The following is a 24,885-nucleotide window of genomic DNA, read 5'->3' as shown; positions in this document are numbered from 1 at the left end:
TTAGTTACTTTATTGAGTCTACAACACCCTGGTGCTGTTTTGTACTGTTTTTGTACTGTTTCTTACGGAGCCCCTAAAGCAGTGGTTCTTAACCTGGGTTTGATCGAACCCTAGGGGTTCGGTGAGTCGGTCTCAGGGGTTCGGCGAAGGTCAAGACACACCCGACTCATCGTGTAAATAAAAAATTCTCCCGATCACCGTGTTATGGATACCCCCAAACAATGTTCCCTTTAATTTTACATCTGATTTGCAGGTGTGTAAATGTTAGAATAATTATGCATAAATTATCACACAACTCTTATGCTTAAAGGCCGTTGCTATAGTTATTATCAATTGTGCTGAAGTTGTACTTTTCTATCTGTGCAAAGGCACAACTTGTAATCTTGCTTTGCGAGTTGTCTCGTGTCAGCAGTTTGTTTCCAGACCCTGCCTGCTGACAGCCAAGGACGGACATTGAGTATCTCAACGCAGACAAAACAGAGACAGGGCGAAATCACGAGTGTCAGCACGTTTCCATTCTGAATAATCACGTATTGTGTCTACTGGGGCTGCTTGCATTACCCCTCCCTTCAGAAGCAGCCTTAGTGATGTTAACGAGGGACCTCCCGAATAAATAGAGGAGCACGTGGGACTGTACCTTAGAGCGTAGGGTGAAACTGTAACTGAGTGTGCAGCCCAATACGTTTCTCCTCATTGGTAAAATTCCACTCTGTCTCTGCTTGATTCCTTCTTCTTGTCTTGTGTAATAGATAGTTCGGTGTTTGAACCTGACAGTAATTTGTTGTGAGTTCATGCAATGTGTTGGTTTTGTTCTTGGAAAAAGGTGATGTTCATGCACGGTTCATTTTGTGCACCAGTAAAAAAAAACATATAACTTTGTCTTGAATTTAACAAAGATATATATAATAATATTTTTTACTAAAGAAGGGTTCGGTGAATGCGCATTTGAAACTGGTGGGGTTCGGTACCTCTAACAAGGTTAAGAACCACTGCCCTAAAGGGACATGGACAGGGCCGGCCCGCACGGTGCGCCCCCTCCCTTCCCGTATCATGACTCTTTTTGGACGTCACCACATCAAAAAATCAACACAGGATGTCAAAACGGCCAAAACTGTCAGGTGCCCAGGGAAGAAAAAAGAGAAAAGAAGAGGAGGAGAAACGAGAAAAAGACAGAGGTAGCAGGTAGGTAATGTTAGCCTCCATGAAATTATTTGTCTGTTACAGAATGTGATAGTAACCTGGCTTTTTAGCATTAAGCTAATGTTACATGATTCGGCAATTGCTAATCAATAAATAGCTTGTTCTGTTTTAACGTCGGGCTAATATTGTGGAGGGGGCTAAATTGTTATGGAAAATAATAATGTAACGTTAGGTAATTACAGTACTCCCACCTTACATTCCTCAGGGACATTTGTATTAGATCTTCTAAGCAGGTGTTTTTTGTTTCCATTGTTATTGCCTTCTGGTTAGCTAATGTTTGCCCTGCAGGTAATAGTCACCTTTCCACCCTTTAATTATTAGGTATAGTTGTAAGCGTAGTTGTTAAAGTGCCATCATTAATGTTAATTAAGCAATATCACATGAGAGGGAATGCAGTTTTTTAATTTGAGCACTGCTGCGATTCGGTTAAAGATAATCATAACATAACATTCTCATACAATATGTTAATTTGCTTTCTTTAAGTAAAAAAAAAGGTCAAAGACAAAGCTATTCGGTTTATTGTGAGTATATACACTTCACTGCCGATGTGGGGGGGCGCCACCTAAAATCTTGCCTAGGGCGCCAGATTGGTTAGGGCCAGGCCTGGACAGGAGGGGGAAAAACGTTTAGTTGAATACTTAGTTTCTGTACTTGTTTTGATTATTATTATTTTCTGATTGTATATAAATGTTGCATATTATAAAGTTTTATAAACCCCCCCCAAAAAAAAAAATATTTTATTTTATTTAGCCTTATCAGCTATGTAAACAAACATACATCCTCTTATGATGTACATCTAAATTATTTACTTAACTACAACTTCAGTTTTCATAATGAAAAAATATATGTGGGAAGCATGGAATATCATAGCATTGATTATAGCCAGAAAAACAAAAAAAAAGTAGTAAAAACTGAAACATATACTGTATAGCCACTCCTGCAGGCTGCGCGTGACATATGGAATTTGACAGGCACTAAGACCCATAGTACTTTTTTCCTGGGCTGCCTCAGCCTGCAGGTAGTGTTTGTCCCAACAGGAGCACATTCTTGTGTGCAAGTATGGAGAAGGCTGCAGTGTGTGCATTGGTTGTTGCACTTCTGCAAATAAACACCGTTTTCACTCAGGGACCTGAACACAATTTGACAGGTAAGGTGTTTATTTTTAGCTTATTCACTTTTTTTTTTTTAGTCATGTCAAATCAAACTGTGCTATAAATTGACATTTCTCCCCCATTTGTTTTGACTCAGGGATTCTTCCAAAGCCAGGTCACTGCCCTCGTCTCCTCCAAGTGGTCCCATCACACAAGGGGTGCACATGTGATGAAGACTGTCCCACGGACCACAAATGTTGTGTCTTTAACTGTGGAGCTGTTTGTGTCCCCCCTGCCTTTAGTATGAGTGTTTTACTTTTTTGGGTGCACAAATCCCTTCTTCCACTCTCAACACACTCATCTTTGATACCTCTGTATATTTTCAGCCAAGCCAGGAGTGTGTCCTCGCAGAAACTGGGGTTCTGGGATGTGTGCGGAGTTTTGCTCTGATGACAGCGACTGTCCAAACAAGGATAAATGCTGCCATAACGGATGTGGGCATGAGTGCATTGCACCCTACAAAGGTTAGTCTTCTGTGTGTTGCTTTGACTAAACCGGGGGGTCAGCAACCCGCGGCTCTCGAGCCGCATGCGGCTCTTTAGTGCTGCCCGAGTGGCTCCCTGGAGCATTTAAAAAAAAAGGATTTAAAAATGGAAAAAGATGGGGTAAAAATATTTTTTTTTGCTTTAGTATGTTTTTTTGTTTAAGGACAAACATGACACACACCTTCCCAATTGTTAGAAAGCCCAATGTTTAATATGTTTGTATGCTTCGCTGATGAGAGTATTTGGTGAACATCGTTTTGTCCTACTAATTTCGGCGGCTCTTGAACTCACCATAATGTGGACTGTGACGCAACAGTTTGTTTACATTTAAAATCTTCCACTCCTTCTTTGTCTCATTTTGTCCACCAAACGTTTTATACTGTGCGTGAATGCACAAAGGTGCACTTTGTTGATGTTATTTACTTGTGTGGAGTGCTTATCAGGCATATTTAGTCAGTGCATGACTGCAAGCTAATCAATGCTAACATGCTATTTAAGCTAGCTGTATGTACATATTGCATCATTATGCCTCATTTGTAGGTATATTTGAGCTCATTTCATATCCATTACTTTCATCCTCTTTGTATATAATTTAGTTTTGCATTTCAGATAGTTGTGTGCCATGTTGTTCCAGACCACAGCAAACATTACCTAGCTTGCCAAAGATTGTAACAAATCTATTAAAGGATGACAGTCTGCCGTTTCCTTTCATTTGGACACACATCTATACCTTTGGCCATTAAAAGCCAGCAATTTCCAGGAGTTATCTCACCTTCTGAGTAGCCTCTGATTTACTAATGGTTTCTAATGTTGTAAAATTGTGTAGAATAAATATTACATTTCAACATTTCTGTCAATGAAGATATGCTTCAGCCTGCGACACTTAGTAATTTTGATAGTAGGCTATTCTAGCTAATATAGACACTTACTTAATGTGTTGCCTTCAATATAACACTTAAAAAAAGACTTTTCATTTTTTTGCGGCTCCAGACAGATTTGTTTTTTGTACTTTTGGTCCAATATGGCTCTTTCAACGTTTTGGGTTGCCGACCCCTGGACTAAACTCATGCACTTGATACCTTTGCAGTCCCCCTAAATGTTATGTGTGTGTGCGTGTGTCTCAGTGAAGCCAGGCCGTTGCGCTCTGCCCCAAGGAACACCCATGTGTGCGGAGTACTGCTACCACGACGGCCAGTGTCCAGGAGAGCAGAAGTGCTGCAGAACGACCTGTGGACATGCCTGCAGTGAGCCCTGCTGAGTGGACATATTCAAAAGGCCATTATAGGTGCTCTTAATGTTTACAAGTACTCACTGTAATCATATTTAGGTCACACAATTCCCTATGTAATAGTTTATTAGAGAATGAACTACTGTGTGTTTCTAAAATTAATAAATGATTTAGAAAATAGAAATGTATGTTAGGCAGCGGTCTAACATGTGAAATGCATTACACATCTGTGTTTGAGAATGCAAAAAATATATATATCAGCATGTTTACACATCTGTCTATGAGAATGCAAAAAAATATATATCAGCAAGTTTACACATCTGTCTGAGAATGCAAAAATAAATTGTATCAGCATGTTTACACATCTGTCTTTGAGAATGCAAAAAAAAAATGTTTAAACATTTTTCAGGTCTGCTTATTCTCTGGCTTTAAACAGTTTGTAGCTGAGCTCACGCCATCGTACATCACTCACGTGGAATGCAGTTTTTATTTTGTTTGTTCCCTGCGGTGACCCAGTGTGCAGGTTTGAGAAGCTTGGCTTGGATACAGAGACCTCAGTGTTTGTATGCTCCATTAAGAGTTTGTTTGTACAGTAGTGCATGAACGAGGGCACTGAGTGGGAAGGGCTTTAGTTAGAACACAGATGAACTTTGGATGTTCTTCCCCTCAGTTATTAAAACAAGGTCTTTTGTTTATTATAAAACCAATTTGCATATTAAGTGGGCAGAAATGCATGACGTACAGTAATGTTTTTGGTACAGGATAACAAAGTAACAACTAATTTGTGTGGTTACAGTTCTAACACACCTCCCTTTTGTTTACTTCAGATATGGAATCAATCTTTACACTGCACTGAACATGAGGAAAAATAGAACCAGTCAAACACTAACAAACACCCCATACAGATGCACTGCATGCTTGGATCCAGTGCAGTAATAAGATAAAGTAGTATAAACATTACACGTGATCACAAGTTGCCCACAAGTTAAAAAGGGGTGAAAAAAATAGCAAATAAAATCATGTTTGTTGACCTTAATAGTTCACCAACCACTTCATTAGTTACACCTGCATGATCCAAACACAGCGTTGTATCAGCATTGCTGCCTTTACAAAAAATGTAATGCTGCAATTGGATTGACACTTCCATGAAGGTATTAATTTCTTAATGCAATAAATACAATTCTGCAGGTGTACCTCATGAAATGCAAGCATAAAATGTATATAAATACTACCATAACATTTCTTTAGCCTGACAGGCTGCAGGCAGTCTAGCACCCTCTTTTGGTCTTCCCGTACCATGAATTCATTCTGTCACCTTCATTCCTACTGAAAACAAATTGGAGACTTTGACAAACACGAGATTCCTGCTGTCATTAATAATTAAGGCCTTAGTACAAATGCATTCACAAACAGTGCAAACAGAACATTTGATCATCTGGAGTATGTTCATAACTACCAATAAATATACGCTGATGAGACAAACTAAAACACTGACAAAAAAAGCGCAGATCGTTCACTAGTGCCATGTTTGTAAACACTCACGTGTCCTCTCTCTGGTCTATAAGACCTCAAAGACAATTTGCTCACACACTTCTTCATGATTCAACACATGCAGAGTGTCTTTCATCCAAATTTAAATCTGCCTTTGCATGCCATTGATTCATCAATCCTGCATGATCCAAACATAAAAAAGAAAAAAACTTTGACTCAGTTCTTCCCTGAATGTGGCATATTCACCAGTGGATTTGACTGAAGGAACAGTAGAGACATGTCACACCTCAAAGTGGCGGCACTCCCCTCATCTTACGGATGACATTGGCGATCCGTTTAGCCAGTCCTGGCCTGGGCTCTTCTATCTGAAAAGTACGTGTGAGAAGGTTGTAGATGGATCCATAGCCCACTGCCACCACTGTGCAGGTCAGGCAGATGACGTTGTAAGGCATGCTGAAGTCAGGAGTAGGCAAGTTGACCAGCAGAGGTTCTGTGTAGATGCGTACAAAGTAGCCCAACTCTTCTTTGCTGGGGAAACTGTAGAGAGACACCAACACATATGATACTGAAAATAGAAGACAACACTTTTATCCCAAAGGGTTTTCAAAACTACTAGTTACTTACAAACTGCTGAAAAGGGGGCGCTCCTGAGTGGCATTCTGATCCGTGGCAACAATGCTTGGAACAAGAGAACTGACGACTGATGACCTATAAGAAATAATTTTGTCAGATTTGAGAACAATCGTCCTTAGAATTAAGTGCCAACGCGAAAACAAAACGTGACGAACCCGACGTAGAAGCCATGATTGGGATCCGGGGTGTACTCGGTCCACTTGAGCAGAGCTCTCTCAAACTGCACAGTGACCTCAGTGACAGAGTTGGGAGGAAGCTGGACCAGCATCTCCAACAAATGAGGTCTCACTCGGTCCTTGGATGGCTCGTAGTGGGTATAACCTGGAAGAAGAGGAGTCAAGTAAAGCATCATTGCAGTAGTGATGCCACATTCATTAGCCTTTTCAACAACATTATTGTGTTAAATAATATTGTTTAAGAATAATATACAATAAAGAAAAGTAAAAAAAGTGTAGGTGGAGTGCTACAAATTTACACTGGCCGTTAAGTGATTTGAGAATGGACAGGATAGATACAAGAGAGGGAGATACCAAGTTTACTGCAAGAATAACACTGCTAAAATATATTTACATTATTAACTCCATGATATTATTTGTAATGCTGTCAAGCAACTTAACAAAATGAGTGACTAATTAATTAGGATCTGTAATTAATTCATCTCTTTTTTAATCTCACTTAAAACATGCTGAGAAAAGTCCTCAACTGGAGGTATTTTCATTTACATTTATTACGTTACTATGAAGATAGACATTTAAGAATTTGTTTTAGCTTTTTAAAGTCATTTGTTGTTTTTAACATACTTTAACAGTTGTACTAAAATAAAACATCAAGTCTATATAAAGTGTTGAAAACTGTACAAAACTTTTTGTATTGAATGTTGAACCCGTTGCCTTTCCTTTGCTTCAGATAATATAAAATAAAACATACCTATCAATCACTGTACTAGCATATGTTACCAATAATGGTTTGAAAAAACAGATTTAACAAATATTTATATATGTCACAATTACATGTTAAGCTTTATAAAACAGGATCGGAGGAAATGTTGGCTTTCCTGAATGTCTCCTACACGTACATTATTGATATGCAACATCTCATTTTTCAAACCTTATTAAGCGACAGACACACGAGCACACTGGCGATTAAAACATTTTCTTCCATGCAATTGTGCTATAATTTTAAATATAATGTACACATCATTGTACGTGTAATATATCACTATATTGATTCATTGATGTGTTCCTTAATGTGGTTCAAAACACACCCGGAAGTGACGCCATTTCTTCGTAGTTAATGTAATCAATAAATGAAAAAAACCATCTACTCTACGCTAACAAGACACCATTCAAGCGTATACAAACCATAAAAATACTCATGATAGGGCTTTAATATTATTTAGAATACTTTACATTAATTCATCATATCCATCCATCCATCTTCTTCCGCTTATCCGAGGTCGGGTCGTGGGAGCAGCAGCCTAAGCAGGGAAGCCCAGACTTCCCTCTCCCCAGCCACTTCGTCCAGCTCTTCCCGGGGGATCCCGAGGCGTTCCCAGGCCAGCCGGGAGACATAGTCTTCCCAACGTGTCCTGGGTCTTCCCCGTGGCCTCCTACCGGTCGGACATGCCCTAAACACCTCCCTAGGGAGGCGTTCGGGTGGCATACTGACCAGATGCCCGAACCACCTCATCTGGCTCCTCTCGATGTGGAGGAGCAGCGGCTTTACTTTGAGCTCCCCCCGGATGGCAGAGCTTCTCACCCTATCTCTAAGGGAGAGACCCGCCACCAGGCGGAGGAAACTCATTTCGGCCGCTTGTACCCGTGATCTTGTCCTTTTGGTCATAACATAAAGCTCATGACCATAGGTGAGGATGGGAACGTAGATCGACCGGTAAATTGAGAGCTTTGCCTTCCGGCTCAGCTCCTTCTTCACCACAACGGATCGATACAGCGTCCGCATTACTGAAGACGCCGCACCGATCCGCCTGTCGATCTCACGATCCACTCTTCCCTCACTCGTGAACAAGACTCCGAGGTACTTGAACTCCTCCACTTGGGGCAGGGTCTCCTCTGCAACCCGGAGATGGCACTCCACCCTTTTCTGGGCGAGAACCATGGACTCGGACTTGGAGGTGCTGATTCTCATCCCTGTCGCTTCACACTCAGCTGCGAACCGATCCAGTGAGAGCTGAAGATCCTGGCCAGATGAAGCCATCAGGACCACATCATCTGCAAAAAGCACAGACCTAATCCTGCAGCCACTAAACCGGATCCCCTCAACGCCTTGACTGCGCCTAGAAATTTTGTCCATAAAAGTTATGAACAGAATCGGTGACAAAGGGCAGCCTTGGCGGAGTCCAACCCTCACTGGAAACGTATCCGACTTACTTAATGAGGACCAAGCTCTGACACTGATCACACAGGGAGCGGACCGCCACAATCAGACAGTCCGATACCCCATACTCTTTGAGCACTCCCCACAGGACTTCCCGAGGAACACGGTCGAATGCCTTCTCCAAGTCCACAAAGCACATGTAGACTGGTTGGGCAAACTCCCATGCACCCTCAAGGACCCTGCCGAGAGTATAGAGCTGGAATTCATCATATCCCCACTATTTAAAGCCACTAACATCAGTCTTGTGACAGAGTGACACCTCCTTTTCACCGTGGCTACATGTTATCTTTGTTGCTCTCAGTCAAGCACAAGAAGAGGGCGAGACTACTCGCAGGCATACAGAGACAAATTGGCGATAAGGTTAAAAATGTTACGCAATTCAAAAACACAGCGTGCCAAATATGACATAATAATGATAGTTAGTTAATTGCAATTAACACAATCATTTGACACCTCTAATTATTTTCCTGCAAAAAAACATTGCTGAAGGTCTCCCTCTAGTGGGCAATAGAAATACTTGTATGGAGACACAACAATGTAACCTTTCACACTGAAATTTAACAATGGTGTTTCTACCAAGTAGTAAAAGTCCGCTCAGTTGAGCACACTACAGATTGGAATAGTAAAGCCTACAATGTCATATAAAAATAGAAAAAGCTTCTATATTTGTCACATGCAATGTACAGCAAAGCTTATTCTCTGTATCTTGGTAAATGAAACGACTAAATTACTTGACTGGGAACTCCCAATTGAAAACATGAGGACAGTTTGAAGTTAATGCTTGTTGGAAACTGGCCTTTCCCTGAAAACCATCCTTTGATGCTGTTTTCACACAACCATTTGTTAAGCTTAGGAAGTCTAATTTAGGAGATCCTAAAACTTTAAGTTATATTTTGCCACTAACATATTTATTTTACACAAGTTCTAACCTCTAATACATCACACTTGTGAGCACTGACTGAGCACAGATTCTCATTTTGCTCTTTACTTACTGGGACTGTTAGTCTTGCCCTTGCTGGTAACGGTGAGGGTGTGGATGTAAAGACGAAGGTACCAGGGCACCGAGTCCAGCAGCAGCACAGGGAATGACCTGTATGGGTGGTTGTTGTATATTAGCGTGTGGATCTCTCCCGTCTGCAGTCCATAACCTGCCACATAACGCTCTGCATGGAGCAGGGGACGCAGCATTTGACCTGCAGATTGGGGGCAGGGGGGGACAGACTTTAGGTGTGTTGACAAAGAGTTTGTACATTTTGTACGGCTTCCCCAAAACCTTTTCAACATTTTGATGAACAAAATATTTTTTATTTTATCTTAATAGGACCACAAAATTAATTATCATGAGACTAATACAGCATTATTATGAACATGCTATTGTTGATGTGGTGATCATTGGGCTAAATCTGGAACCTTGGTTACTACATTTTGTGCCATCTCATGTGTGCTGGTATGATTACAATAGAAGTCCTTGAATCCTTCTCTAAGTAAAATTAGGTTTACATCTGTAACACATGGTGCCTCTGTAAAATAAATAAAAAATAATAGACAGGTACACTTAAGATACATATTGTCACATTTCAGTTCCAACAAATTTAGTCTTAACTACTGCTTCATCCCAAAGCCTCACATATAGATCCAATTAGTGGACAAATGGTGGTTTAGGATTTTGTCAAACAGCACTACATGTTTGTTAGAACTCTAATGACAGTAGATGAATTTTAAGGTGCAGAGCAACCCCAAAAGCACAGACATAGGTGCACCTGTCCTCACCGCAGGTACATTTTGCTGCAAACTGGCTGTCCAGGAACATGATGGCGAAAAGACGGCTTGCTCCTTGGATAACTTGAAGGAGTTGAAAGAATTCACGCATTTTAGTGCCCACAGTATCTCGGCTTTGAAGACTTCATTTTTTGCAGAAGCGTCCAAGGTTGTCTGCTTTGTTGCTATGGAAACTGTAGTAGTGTTGCTGGCTGTCCTCACACAATCAGATATAAACTTAACTGTGAATATTAAGATGTTAGCAACTGTGGCTACAGTTTCGTGCTTTTTGCCCTTCAAGGGGCTAACAAGCGCTGCCTTCCCCATCTTCGAAACGTCAAATGTTTTACAGCAGTTAGCATTTAGCACGTCTTGGGTCAGTGTCTTTTAACAACCACAATTTGTATTTATCCTTAAAAAGCCATGTATTATTAAAGCTGCTGCAATTTACTGGCATTTTTTCAGCACCGTTACTTTACTAGCAGAAGTAACTAGCTGGTGGGTGTGCATGCAGTTTGCAGACGCTTGGACACAGTACACTGAATATACCACCGAATTATCCCGACGGTCTATCGCAATTTACATTTCAATATGACGCGTCAATTTTGTTTGGATTAATGAAATTTAAGATATGTTTTGATGACTTTTCCAAAAACGTCTGAAAAAATATTACATCCATCCATTTTTTACCGCTCATTCCCTTTGGGGTTATTATTTTCTATAACTTTTCTAGGGCTTGGAAATTGCATTCTAAAAATCCATGACATTTCCATTTTCATGACCGTACGAACCCTGTCTGACAGTAAGAGTGAAACGTAAATGGCATCGAGCTGCGTATTTCCTCCTTCATGCATCCAGCTACTATTGTGACTAAGGATGTATTTAATCTGGATTTTACAGAAACCAATATCGACATTCCTTATCGATACCGGTATTCATCTATGTAAATAAAGATGTTAAAAAATGCATTTTTTTGACCATTTTTACTAGGACAAGAGGTTCTACACCACTAACATGATGCAGAATCTCACAGCAGGGAAGTCTTTACTACCACCTATTTTTTAAGTCTTAAACAAGTCAACTATGTTTGCAGTAAAAGGTGCAATGCAGTCATTGTGTCATAATTGTGTAATTACAATTACAGTGAGCTGGAAATATTTGTGTTTGCAGAGAACAGACCTTTTACATTATACATCATATAAAAATATATAATATAAATCAATATAATCAATGACAATTTTCACAGGGTGTGCATCTAAATAAGGTGTGTTTTGATGCTACGCAAACACTGCGCCATGTAGTGGGGTCAGACGGCACCTAGACACCTGTCAGCAGATGCCATCTTGCTTCACAGCAACTTTATGGATTATCATATGACTTACATTTTTCACTTTTTTGAGTGGATTACTATTGGCCTGTGGCTTACTGGATCGCTAGGATGGTGGATGAAGCTGAGAAATATTGTTGTGTCACAAAATTTTTGTGATGTTGCTTCCTTTTTTGTTATTATTCCAAGCTGATTATCATAACCTATTCATGTCTTTTTTTAAGTGTAGCAGCGGCACCTTAAGTGAATGTGGCAGCGTGTCATAATTGTGATGGCCAGCTGAATAAAAAACAATACAGATAGCCGTATTATTTGTCCAGAATCTTAATGGATCTCTTGGCCTATCCCAATTAGGAACCGGTCCCTAATTGTGACTCACCCTCACTCGATATCCAGCGAATAAGCAAGTTGAGGGAGCGTGCTGAGCCAAAGGTGCTTTCTTGTGTCAGGTCATAGACAGAGAAGGTGCGTCTATCCCCCAACACCACCTCCTGGCTGAGCAGAGGAGTAGCTGGAGTCAGCTCAAACTGCTCTCCCTGCAAAATGACAAATGACTCAAAAAGATGCGAGAATGGGATTTGGAAATGTAGTGTGCCAATCAAACCTCAGCGGTGTCGGACACGTCAACGTAAATTTTACTGGAGGAAGCCAGAGGACAAGCTTCTGTGAGGGTGCGGGCGAACATCTTAAAGAGAGACCATTCTGTGGGAGAGAGCATGTTAGCTTCCTTCTGCTGCTCATAGAAAAAACCTTTAAGGGTGTCATATTATGATTTTTTTTCTACATTTAAAACACTTCTTTGTGGTCTACATCAGAGGTCGCCAACCACCGGTCCGTGACGCATTTGCTACCGGGCCGCACAGAAACATTAAATAAATTATAAACGACTGCATTTTCTCCAGAAAATGCACCATCTGGTGGTGAGTTGGGTTAGATGGCGGGGGAAACCTCTGGACAGACCTGGCAAACCCAAGCGTGTAGTGCGGGTGAACTGGGAACGTTTGGAGGAGTCCTCTGTCCGGAAGGACTTCAACTCCCACCTCCGGCGGGACTTCTCTGCCATAACTGTGGAGGTTGGGGACATTGAACAGGAATGGGCAATGTTCAAAGCCTCTATTGCTAAAGCTGCAGATGCGAGCTGTGGCCAGAAGGTCTTAGGTGCCTCAAGGGGCGGTAACCCTCGAACACCCTGGTGGACAGTGGTGGTCAGGGAAGCCGTCCGACTGAAGAAGGAGTCCTACCGGGGTATGTTATCCCAGGGGACTCCGGAGGCAGTTGCAAGGTACCGACGGGCCCGAAGGGCAGCGGCCGTGGCTGTGGACGAGGCTAAGCAGAGGGTGTGGGAGCAGTTCGGGGAATCCATGGAGAAGGACTATCGGGCGGCACCAAAGCTGTTCTGGAAGACCATACGGCACCTCAGGAGGGGGAAGCAGGGAACCATCCAAGCTGTGTACGGCAAGGATGGGACTTTGCTGACTTCAAGTGAGGAAGTCGTGGGGCGTTGGAAAGAGCACTTTGAGGAACTCCTGAACCCAACTACATCAGACACACCCTCCCTGATAGGAGCAGGGCCTGAGGATGATGGGGGATCGACGTCGATCTCTCGGAGTGAAGTCACTGAGGTAGTTAGACAACTCCACGGTGGCAAAGCTCCGGGGGTTGACGAGATCCGTCCAGAAATGCTGAAGGCTCTGGGTGTTGATGGGCTGTCTTGGTTGATACGCCTTTTCAACATTGCGTGGAAGTCTGGGACAGTGCCGAGGGAGTGGCAGACTGGGGTGGTGGTTCCCCTTTTCAAAAAGGGGGACCAGAGGGTGTGTGCTAATTACAGGGGTATCACACTACTCAGCCTCCCTGGGAAAGTTTACGCCAAGGTACTGGAAAGGAGGGTCCGGCCGATAGTCGAACCTCAGATTCAAGAGGAGCAATGTGGATTCCGTCCTGGTCGTGGAACAACTGACCAACTCTTTACGCTTGCGGGAATCCTGGAGAGGGCCTGGGAGTATGCCTATCCAGTCTACATGTGTTTTGTGGATTTGGAGAAGGCGTATGACCGCGTCCCTCGGGAGATCTTGTGGGAGGTGCTGAGGGAGTACGGAGTGAGGGGAACCCTGCTGAGGGCCATCCAATCTCTGTACAACCAAAGCGAGAGTTGTGTCCGGGTGCTTGGATGTAAGTCGGATCCGTTTCCAGTGGGGGTTGGTCTCCGCCAGGGCTGCGCTCTGTCACCTATCCTGTTTGTGATTTTCATGGACAGGATTTCTAGGCGGAGTCGTGGCCATGGCGGAGAGGGTATACGTCTCGGGGGGCTAAAGGTTGCGTCACTGCTGTTTGCAGATGATGTGGTCCTGATGGCACCTTCGGTTCGTGACCTTCAGCTCTCACTGGATCGGTTCGCAGCCGAGTGTTCAGCGGCTGGAATGAGGATCAGCATCTCCAAATCTGAGGCCATGGTTCTCAGCAGGAAACCGATGGTTTGTACAGTCCGGGTAGGGGACAGGACTCTGTCCCAGGTGGAGGAGTTTAAGTATCTCGGGGTCTTGTTCACGAGTGAGGGAAAGATGGAGAAGGAAATCAGCCGGAGAATCGGAGCAGCTGGGGCAGTATTGCAGTCTCTCTGCCGCACTGTTGTGACGAAACGGGAGCTGAGCCAGAAGGCAAAGCTCTCGGTCTACCGAGCTATCTACATTCCTACTCTCACCTATGGTCATGAAGTGTGGGTAATGACCGAAAGAATAAGATCGCGGCTACAAGCGGCCGAAATGAGTTTCCTCAGAAGGGTGGCTGGCATCTCTCTTAGAGATAGGGTGAGAAGTGCAGTCACCCGAGAGAGACTCGGAGTAGAGCCGCTGCTCCTTCGCTTGGAAAGGAGCCAGCTTAGGTGGTTCGGGCATCTCGTGCGGATGCCTCACGAGCGTCTCCCTAGGGAGGTCCTCGTTGCACGTCCCACTGGGAGGAGGCCCCGCGGCAGGCCAAGGACCAGATGGGGGGATTACATCTCCTCTCTGGCCTGGGAACGCTTCGGAATTCCCCAGGAGGAAGTCGCAAATGTTGCTCTGGAGAGGGAAGTCTGGGGGTCTTTGCTGGAGCTGCTGTCCCCGCGACCCGATTCCGGATAAGCGGTTGAAGATGGATGGATGGATGGATGCATTTTCTCCGACTTAACTTTCGCCTGTCCCACTAAACACACCAATAAGCTTGTTTATAGATAAACAATAAAACTCCTCATAGGAAGTCGCCATTCCTTATATTTGTTATGACTTTTTGACATGATACAATGCACATTATGAACATATAAAATATAAATGTGATAAATTGTAGCCATCTGCAGTCCCCAGCAGGTTGATGGTAGAATATACCATTAATGATCTAATTGCCAAGAAACAAGCCCAGGGCTTCCACTAATTCATCGTTATAGTGAGTTCTATTTTTTATGCATTTATTTTTGCTGTATTTATCTGCCACACGCCACACGTGGAAAGCCGGTCCATGAAAATAATGCCTACATTAAACTGGTCCGTGGTGCAAAAAAGGTTGGGGACCTCTGGTCTACATAACATGTAATGGTGGTTATTTGGTCAAAATGTTGCAAAGATTATGTTTTAAAGACCATCTTTTGTGGGCGGTCTTATTTATGTGCCTCCACTTCGACAGTGTCTTTTCCTTGTCAGCCATGTTATAGTTTTTAGAGCGTCCATATGGAGTCCACTGACAGGTATAAGTTCAAACCATACACTAATTTTTATTAGAAATGGAAACAACAGAAGATGCATGTAAATGTACGAGCCAGTCTACCTTACAACAAAAGGATAGAAAAAAAAGGAACTTCTTGACTACTGCGTCAAACTACAATGGCAGACTCAAAGCACTTTGGGTAAATTTCTATCACATATGTAGATATCTGCTGACGTCACAACTCGGAGAAACGTCCCACATTGGGCAAATTTCAAACGCCACGTTTGGAGGAAGTATGAAAGAAGGCAAGATTATTTTATAAATATCTGCACAATGCCCCCATGGTTTGATTTAAATTTTCCGGGATTTACGTAAATCCCAAATACGCAAAAATAGGTCCATAGATATTGCAGCCTCTTGCGATATCGATATTAATCACAATAAATTATTGGGCATATACATGAGAATAGACACATTTCAAAGTGGGCCTCAAAAGGTTCCTAATTTAACTGCTGACATTTGCGGTAACATATCATGTAATATTTTCTCAAAACTATAACGCAGTTTCTAATTTGCTATCATTAGACGGTTACTTTCTGTTCTAACATGGTTCTAGCTAGACTTCTGTAAAAATGTAATAAACACTTAATCTTCTGTTATTTTTAAATACTTTACATTAGTTTTGGGCGATACTACAAATTTGGGTATTGATCCAATACCAAGTAGTTACAGGGGCAGTATTGGTCATAACAATGTTCATACTTAACATTTTCAGATGTGGGGGGATCCCTCCCCCGCCCCCTGGGTGATCGGTGCAATGGATGCCGAGTGGATAGGGTTAATAATGTGAGAGTCCAGTCCATAGTCCATAACATTGAGCTAATAATCGCTGTATCTACCATATACTGACACCATACTAAATATCATTTCTGTTGACATACAGTATGTTTCGAGCCACTCACACCTGTTTACATTCAAGAGCTCTATCTTAGCGGTGAGCTATGCATTTTTTAAATCTTCCTATGATGTGCATGATTAGCTATTCCTTTTCCTCTAATCCTGTAGTGATAATGCTACTTTTAAAAAACGTTTTTGATTACCGCCATAGGAGCGATGACAAGTGATAACAAGCAGCTTTGCACTGTAGGGAAACATTAGCCGCTAGAGTAGCTCGCTAGCGAGTACGCTACATTGCAATGATGAAGCATTTGCTTGTCGCTGTCAAATTTGTACACAGCTAGAACTTTTTATCAACATGCATTATGATAGTATTGAAAGCTCTATCGTCGGCCACATTTGTATCATGTGTCGTCTATGACGTGCAACCCTAGCTGGGACGCTTGCCTTGTTTGCCCTGTCCAGAGGTGTGGAGGTCAAAGACAACATTCAGGGTCTGTCTCAGCTCCCACGACGTAGCTGTGCACTTCGTGTCCTGACACACCGGCCGGATGTGCACTGCCTCAGAATGAAAACTGCTGTGGAAGAGTTTCTGAGACGTCAACAGGACAGCAAGACCGGCCTATGGGAGCAAAGTGTCAACATCGGGAAACAGATGAGTGTTACAGTACAGGATGACGGATGAGCCGTAGAATATGTTATTGAAGAAACACCTTTGAGCCACATGGCAGAAGTTTCTTCCAGGGTGTCAAATTTTCGGTGCAAACAATCTCACGTGGAAGGGTGGCGTAGCGAAGAAAATGGTGGTCGGTCACTTTAACGGAAACAAAAGAACGTTAAATTAGCAGCCAACTAAAAAGATGTTTCCAATATCTGGTTTGCCATGGTACATTTAACAAAGGTAAACTTGAACTGGTGTGTTTTGTACTGTACCGTTGCCTATCCCAAGCGGTTTAAAGGAGGCGCTGGGCTGAACACTGTTGGTGGAGTCAATGAAGTTCAACGAGGCGCAAAAGATCCCTGACAAAACATTTGTCAGTTCAGTCCACGTGCCATCCACACTAAAACAATCCAGAAAACAACAGTATACATTTTTGTTTGGCCAAAAAAAAGCCAAAGTGAATACAGCAAGTGGACATAATGGCACTTACTCTGTCACAGAGTCCTGGAACCAGACCCAGAGCTCGGCTCCAGGGGGAGACGGCACATAAGGCTGCCCCCACTGCATGGTCCTCCAGTACCCTTGTGTGAAGGAGATGTGGAGCTCACGCACTGAGAATTTGGAGATAACCTGGCCCAGAGATTTAGGGAAAAGCCGGTAGTGGGACACTGTGAAGAAAAAAAAGAAAAAAAAAACTTTAGGAAAGACATTTAGTAGGCTATGATTTGTAATTATACACAAGTGTGTGCCTGTCTGCAGCCAACATGAAAAAAACACTCTCCACCATTGACACCCGCAAGGCTGTAGGCCCAGACAACATTGTTGGTCTTGTGCTAAAGGACTTTTCAGAAGAGCTCAACAATTTCTTCACTGACATCTTCAACACCTCTCTCGAACAGGCTGTTGTTCCTGCGTGCTTCAAGGTTACCACCATCATACCTCTGCCAAATATGTCCTCTCCATCCTGCTTCAATCACTATCGATCGCCCCGCCATGTCACATTAACACCCATCTTCATGAAATGTTTTGAAAGGCTACACCATATTAAGACCTTTCTTCTCACAAAGCTAGACCCCTTTTAGTTTGCATACTGGGCAAAACGCTCCACTCAGGATGGAATTTGTTCTCCTCTCCACCCATGACACCTAGAACTCTTATGTTAGAATGCTGTTCAAAGATTTCAGCTCAGCATTCAAAACCATCGTACCACAACAATTGATCATGAAACTGGAGCGACTGGACCTCAACACATTCCTCTGTAATTGGCTGCTAGACTTTCTCAGTAAAAGAGGCCACAAGCATTACAGGTCGGCAACAACGTCACGAACACCATCACGAACACCATCACATCAAGCACAGGGCCCTCAAGGATGTGTGCTCAGTCCCCTGCTCTTCAGCCCATGACTGCACAACAACCTTCAGCAACAATCAAGATTATGAAATTTGCGGACGATACAACTGTAGTGGGTCTCATCTCTAACAATGTTAAGGCAAACTACAGGATACAGGTCAGGCATCTGACTATGAGGTGCAGAGACGACAATCTCCTAATAAAGGTGAGCAAGACCAAAAACAGTGTAGTGAACTTTCGAAACCGCTCACTATGCATCCCCTCACCTCCCAGGGGGTGATCAAGGGGATGGGTCAAATGCAGAGGACAAATTTCACCACACCTAGTGTGTGTGTGACAATCATTGGTACTTTAACTTTAACTTTTATCAACGGCTCTGATGTGGAGAGATAGAGAGCAGCACTACCTTTCTGGGTGTGAACATTAGTGAGCACTTCTCCTGGTAAAAAAAATACTGCATCACGGGCCAAGAAGAGACAGAAACGACTCTACTACATCCGCAAGCTAAAGAAGGCGAGAGCCCAACCACCCGTCATGTGCTCCTTCTACAGGAACACCATCAAGAGTATCTTGACCAGCTGCATCACTATGTGGTATGGGAACTGTACTGCCCACAACCGCAAGACCGTGCAAAGCATAGTGAACACAGCAGGAACAATCATTGGCATCCCACTGCCCTCCCTGCTGGACATCTACAACACCCGCCTCACCCGCAAAGCATCCAGCATTGTGAGTGATCCCAACCATTTACAACACAGTACCGAGACCGCTGAGCCAGCTTCACCAGACCAACGAATAGTTTTATCAGCTGTCAGGAAGCTGAATCTCTCGTTTCTCTTCTTCCCCCAGGCCTTCTCCTCAGCTCTGGACGCTGAACTAGGCTTCAGCTGATATTCGATTAGTAAATTAACTAAACGATAAATGAAAACTAAGTCGGTAAGTTTTGTTGCGTAGATAACCGCCATGTGTATGCATGTTTACAGGCTTTAAGAGATTTTACGCTTTCCATTGATTTTAGCAGCTGCGGAAAATTGTGCCATAGCGGGATGAAAAGACGGGGGTGAATCCTCCTGTCCTTCTTGAAAGGGGGAATTTTGCCTATTGTTCACAAATGTTATGAGAGACAAGAACACATGTCTTTTTTTTTAGGATTTTAAAGATGATAAAACCCTTCGAAAGATGTAGCTAATGGGAGTCACCGTTGTAGCCTTCAAAACCCTCCAGCAATGTTTTAGATACACACTGCAAGTCTATATACTGTATAATGTAGTAACAGACACGTTCTTAACAATATGTAATATGTTAAATATTTATCGTATTTCGATCATTTTAATCATTTCCGGGACTGATTTCTTCCACACTTTGATTTCTGTTTCCGTAGCAGCGCATGTCTGACTTCTACCAACAACTGTTTGTTCCTACTTCCGGAATCAAACACAAGCCTGTGTTCTAAATATGGCGGACTTGGTAACAGACAACAAAGTCGACTATTTTTGGACGAATGAGGATTCACAACTCTATACTTTTTAAGCTAAATATACTGAGGATAAACTACTGCTTATAGACGTGAGCATGAAGAAGAGAGTAAGACGTTGGAGCAGACGGAAGCCGGGAGAGTGAGGTGAAAGCGACGACGCAAAAAATGTGGAACTTGGAGACACGCTATATCGACATAAATGGATTGCTTACCCAATCCATGCATCATGCATGTTATTACATCTAAACTGCACACGCCCTCTGCTGTGTACAGACAAAAGAGGACATGTGGCCTAATACTTTACAGATACAGTCATATGATTGTTCATGTTTTTCAGTCAGTACAGGTTATTGTCCTATCGCAGTGTTGTGCATTCCAAACTCAAACGCGATTCGTGTTGACATAGTAGCGAGCTCATCTCTTGCCGTAGTTAGCTTTTACAGCTGATACTGTAGCATGGCGATGTATTACTACGCTAGAAAAATAGTTCCTCAGTGCTTGCTCTTACAATAACAATGTCGCTACAGCTTGGTTATTATACGGGTTACGAGACGTAAATGAAGTATTGTTGATGGTTTTTGATGCAATTTCAAAGTGATTTAGAGGTAGAATTGATTGCTCCCATTAGCTGCATTGCTAGCCACCTAGAACGAGACAATTTTTACATGTTGAAAAGCGAAAAAAACAACACTTTTGTCTTCTTGTCTCTCATGATTGTGAACAATAGGCAAAATTCCAAAAAACTGCAGTTCCCCTTTAAGTGTCTTTGACACTTTGTGCAGCAAGACGGGGCCACGGGCATCACACCCACAGAGTGCAACAAGTTAGCCCGTGACAAACACATGTAGTGGCGAACATGGGCAATATAATCACAAAACCAAATGCCACAGCACCAGTGTGGTAATATTTGAATTTGAACATTTGGAACAAGATGAGCCTATCAACATTGAGGAGCCAGTTTGCCAAGTGTGCTTGAATACGACAAACCTGCGCGACCACTGGAAACGCAACCACACGACAGTCCACAAACATTCCCGTTAGGTAAACAAGGTCAGTGCAAACAAAACAGTGCAAAATGGTGTACGCTCACAATGTTTCACTACATCGCCAAAGACATTGCTGCCATTTAATTGTTGAAAAACTAGCATAATAACCCTGTAAACATTCGACACATTTGTCATGTCATGTTGTTCCTCGCTCCGAATCTGCCAGACCTAAGTTTTATTTTTCATATGACCTGTTGTTAATACAGTGTTTAGATATAACGACATTATTTTTTTCAGTAACGAGTAATTTAATCAAATACTGTTCCCATCGTTGCAACACCGTTGCCGTTACTGAGATTGTGACGTGGCTCGTTACTTCAGCTTGGTTGAATGAAGCGCAAGGTGTCTGGTTTTCCGCCACACATCAGCTGCCTGGAGAGCAGGACTGGGGATGATGACGCTGTTGCAAATGCACTGATGATGATTGGCTGGGTAGGCGGATCATGTCCTGCTCACGCTGTCTTGCTGCACGCTCAGCAAGACACACGATAAATATGACGAGCCGCAGCCAGGAAAATTCAAGGTAGCGTTCTCAAACTGAAAGTACCGGCACTGCTTTTTGCTCATTGAAATTAAAGGCAAGAATGTTTATGTAACATGCATGATATGACCAGTAAAAAAAAGCATTTATCCACATCTGCCTGATGTAACGTTAATAATAAATAATAATAATGGATTCGATTTTATATCGCACTTTTCTATTATTAGATACTCAAAGCGCTCACAGAGAAGTGGGAACCCATCATTCATTCACACCTGGTGGTGGTAAACTACATTTGTAGCCACAGCTGCCCTGGGGTAGACTGACGGAAGAAAGGCTGCTCCGACCATCACCTATCATTCATTCACCAGTGTGAGCGGCACCGGGGGCAAGGGTGAAGTGTCCTGCCCAAGGACACAACGGCAGCGATTTGGATGTCAAGAGGCAGGGAGCGAACCTGCAACCCTCAGGTTTCTGGCACGGGCGCTCTACCCACTACGCCATACCGCCCCCCGATATAACATTATCGATGGTAAAATGCATTTTTAGACAATATAATTTGCCTGAGCGGCTAGAAGACCCCGAGAGTAACAAGCGATAGAAAATGGATTAGAAAGGACTTTTTTTTTTTTTTAATAATTAAAAAATATATACACATTTTTTTAACTTGGGACTTCCCGCGGGCCAGATTTTGGAAGCTGGCGGCCCGTATCCAGCCCACGGGCTGTAGTTTGGGGACCATTGTGCTAAAATGACACTTGTTGCTGCTGCTAACCCAACCCCAAGCCCAAATGCAGCTACTTTTAAAAAAAAAATCAGATTCATCACATTTAGGAATTTGGATTAATCACAGGTGATTACTCACTTGCATTATTAAAATGAACTTAAGGCTGTATTTTGGTATACAGGTGCAGAGAATTGCACTGGTTAAAGGACACATGTTCCTTTGTGTCTTTTTACCTAAGTTTACATTTTTGGCACTGTATTGGGTTTTGTACTTTCAATATTTAATGTTATCATTTTGCGGAATATTCATTTGTTATGCATTTTTATTTCTAAGCATATCATATTGCAGAAGGTAGCTAAAGTCGGAAACAGCGGGAGGCAGCGTGCAGGTAAAAAGGTATCTAATGCTTAAACCAAAAATAAACAAAAAGTGAGTGCCCCTAAGAAAGGGCATTGAAGTTTAGAGAAGGCTATGCAGAACGAAACTAAAACTGAACTGGCTACAAAGTAAACAACAGAATGCTGGACGACAGCAAAAACTTACTGTGGAACAAAGACAGTGTCCACAAAGTACATCCCAACATGACGTGACAATCAACAATGTCCCCAGAAAGAAGGATAAAAACAACTGAAATATTCTTAATTGCTAAAACAAAGTTTATGCGGGAAATATCGCTCAAAGGAAGACATGAAACTGCTACAGGAAAATACCAAAAAAAAGAGAAAAAGACACCAAAACAGGAGCGCAAGACAAGAACTAAAACACTACACACAGGAAAACACCCAAATAACTCAAAATAAGTCACGGCGTCATGTGACAGGTGGTGACAGTACTTTGAGTTAAGAGTTATATTGATGGTTACGGTTTAAAGTCATACCCAACAATTGCGACAACGACTTTTTACTGTCAACTGAGTTTCGTTTTTTAATGATGTCTGCTGGTGGTGTGCCTCCGGATTTTTTAAACGCAAAAAAATGTGTCTTGGCTCAAAAAAGGTTGAAAAACACTTGTGTACACACTTTTGGAAATAGGGGCTAAAAGGTGCTGTGTGGCCATTAAGCCTTTAGAGCAGATCTGGGCAAATTAAAGCCTGGGGGCCGCATGGGGCCCGTTGAGCTTTTCAATCTGGCCCGCCGGACATTCCCAAATAATTTTTTTAGATCTTTAAGATGAAAACTGTAGCTGCCATTAGGATGTGCAGTGATGTTTTCCAATGACCGTAAGTATTTCAATGGTTGGAATCTGCGCTTTTGCATGATCTACTAGTTACTATGGTCATCTAAGTCACAGCAGCTCAGACGAGGCACCAAGCAGTGTGGGTGGGGAGCGTTTCCACAGTGTTTCCGGGGCGGCCTGCCTGAAATGCGGGTGTCAGGGACAGACGCGGAAGAAGATTTTTACAACAAAGTTGTAAAGCTGAGTGATATCAGATTGTAGGTGTGTTTTTTTTTTACCCTTCGCGTTCATTCTGTTTGTTGCATTTTTGTTGCGTTTCGCTAGATTGTAAAACATATCGATCGAGAGAGGCTGTGACGTTCATATGTTGTCAACATTCAGTGTTTTATCGTTCATAGTTAATATTGTAAATCCCACATTCTTTGATTTCATGTACATTCTGGGTGTCTCATTCAGTACATTTTTTTTAAATTCCATTCCGTTTTTTAAGGCGGTCTGTCATAATGTTTTTAGCGTTCAATCAAACATTGTGAGTTTTTTTTCCTAAAAATAGATATACCGGCCCCCAGACACATTTTTTCTCTCTAAATTTGGCCCCCCGAGTCAAAATAATTGCCCAGGCCTGCTTTAGATGTTTTAATACATGTTTAATAAATACAGTTTTGGTAAATTGACTTAGTTGTGATTTCCCTCTCTGCATGAACGTTTAAAATGAGCATGTATTAATGCAGTATATGAACAAGAATGTTTTAATGTAGACACATAGAATCATCATACTGCTGTGATTATATGCATCAAGTGTTCATTCAAGGCTAAGGCAAAATATCGGGATGTATATCATGTATCGTGACATGGCCTAAAACTATCGAGATATTAATAAAAGGCCATATCGGCGAGCCCAACATGTATAATACATTCGGTGTTGCTGTTATAAGTATTTAAGAGGTGAGCAAACATGGATAATAGTGGCTGCAACATTATGGCTAACAGTTAGCTTGCCTTTATTTCCTTTCATGAAGTCGGTTTCCCATAGCGTACGGAACTGGAAGCTGGCGTAAATATCCCCCGACTGCAGAGGTCTGAGAACCAGCTCCTCTTGAAAATCATCCTTCCGTAGGTGTCCGGCTCCGGGGAGCTCACTGACAGGGGCAGAAGGCTCTCGGTTGTCGGTCGCAGCATCTTCCTCAACGTCGGTCGCTTCCCAGGCACCTCCCTCGGCCGTTTCTTGCGCTTCTCGTGGAGTTTCCACCTCACTGGTGTGTCGACTGTGCTTCGAAGTCGAGTCTTGACTGTGCGCGACGACAAAGGTCGACAAAATAATTAGTATAAACAAGCAAACCGCGCTGCCGAGTCTGCGAGCTGCCATTTTTGTTTCTCTCCACTGCGCGGAAGGGACCATGGCATTCGACTTCCGCGTTTGACGTCACAAGACGACTCGGCCAATGGGCTTGCTTGTGCATGCCCTCACGTGACGACTTTGTTTTTCATTTTCATTTCATTTTTTTTATTCATCTCCTTCATTGATGTGCATCTTTGATCGATAGACAATTAAACCTCAGAAACTAAACACACATTTACACAGCAATGCCTGAGAAGGAGCAGGATGAAGAAAAATCTGAATTCATGCCCCCTTCAACATAATACATAGTCTTATTCAATGGATATCATACAAACCAAACAAATAAATCCAAATATAATGAAAACAAAAAAAAAAAAACACAACAAGT

At 42.6% G+C, this 24,885-nt stretch overlaps 2 protein-coding genes across 3 annotated transcripts; one reads left to right on the top strand and one right to left on the bottom strand.

The window, feature by feature from the left end:
- Window positions 1-2,199: 2,199 nt before the first annotated feature.
- wfdc2 (WAP four-disulfide core domain 2) lies at window positions 2,200-4,442 on the top strand. 2 transcript variants are annotated; one of them, XM_062054382.1, is made up of 4 exons: window positions 2,200-2,347; window positions 2,449-2,592; window positions 2,678-2,815; window positions 3,961-4,442. In XM_062054382.1, exons 1-4 carry the CDS (start codon window positions 2,260-2,262, stop codon window positions 4,092-4,094), a joined length of 504 nt encoding a protein of 167 aa, XP_061910366.1. In that variant the 5' UTR covers window positions 2,200-2,259; the 3' UTR covers window positions 4,095-4,442. The 2 variants fall into 2 exon arrangements, with proteins under 2 accessions (XP_061910366.1, XP_061910367.1); XM_062054383.1 differs by having other exon boundaries at window positions 2,225-2,347; window positions 2,449-2,466.
- On the bottom strand, window positions 4,420-24,609 carry pigt (phosphatidylinositol glycan anchor biosynthesis, class T). Its single transcript, XM_062054381.1, has 11 exons — window positions 24,158-24,609; window positions 17,391-17,568; window positions 17,173-17,300; window positions 16,953-17,053; window positions 16,687-16,861; window positions 12,272-12,369; window positions 12,047-12,203; window positions 9,575-9,775; window positions 6,344-6,509; window positions 6,180-6,263; window positions 4,420-6,092 (listed from the first exon to the last, which is right to left on the bottom strand). Exons 1-11 carry the CDS (start codon window positions 24,555-24,557, stop codon window positions 5,843-5,845), a joined length of 1,938 nt encoding a protein of 645 aa, XP_061910365.1. The 5' UTR covers window positions 24,558-24,609; the 3' UTR covers window positions 4,420-5,842.
- Window positions 24,610-24,885: the final 276 nt, after the last annotated feature.

This window comes from Entelurus aequoreus, linkage group LG07, assembly GCF_033978785.1.
Source record: "Entelurus aequoreus isolate RoL-2023_Sb linkage group LG07, RoL_Eaeq_v1.1, whole genome shotgun sequence".
Classification (NCBI taxonomy): Eukaryota; Metazoa; Chordata; class Actinopteri; order Syngnathiformes; family Syngnathidae; genus Entelurus; species Entelurus aequoreus.
The sequence above is the reverse complement of the archived record's forward strand: the minus strand, read 5'-3'. Positions and strand labels throughout refer to the sequence as shown.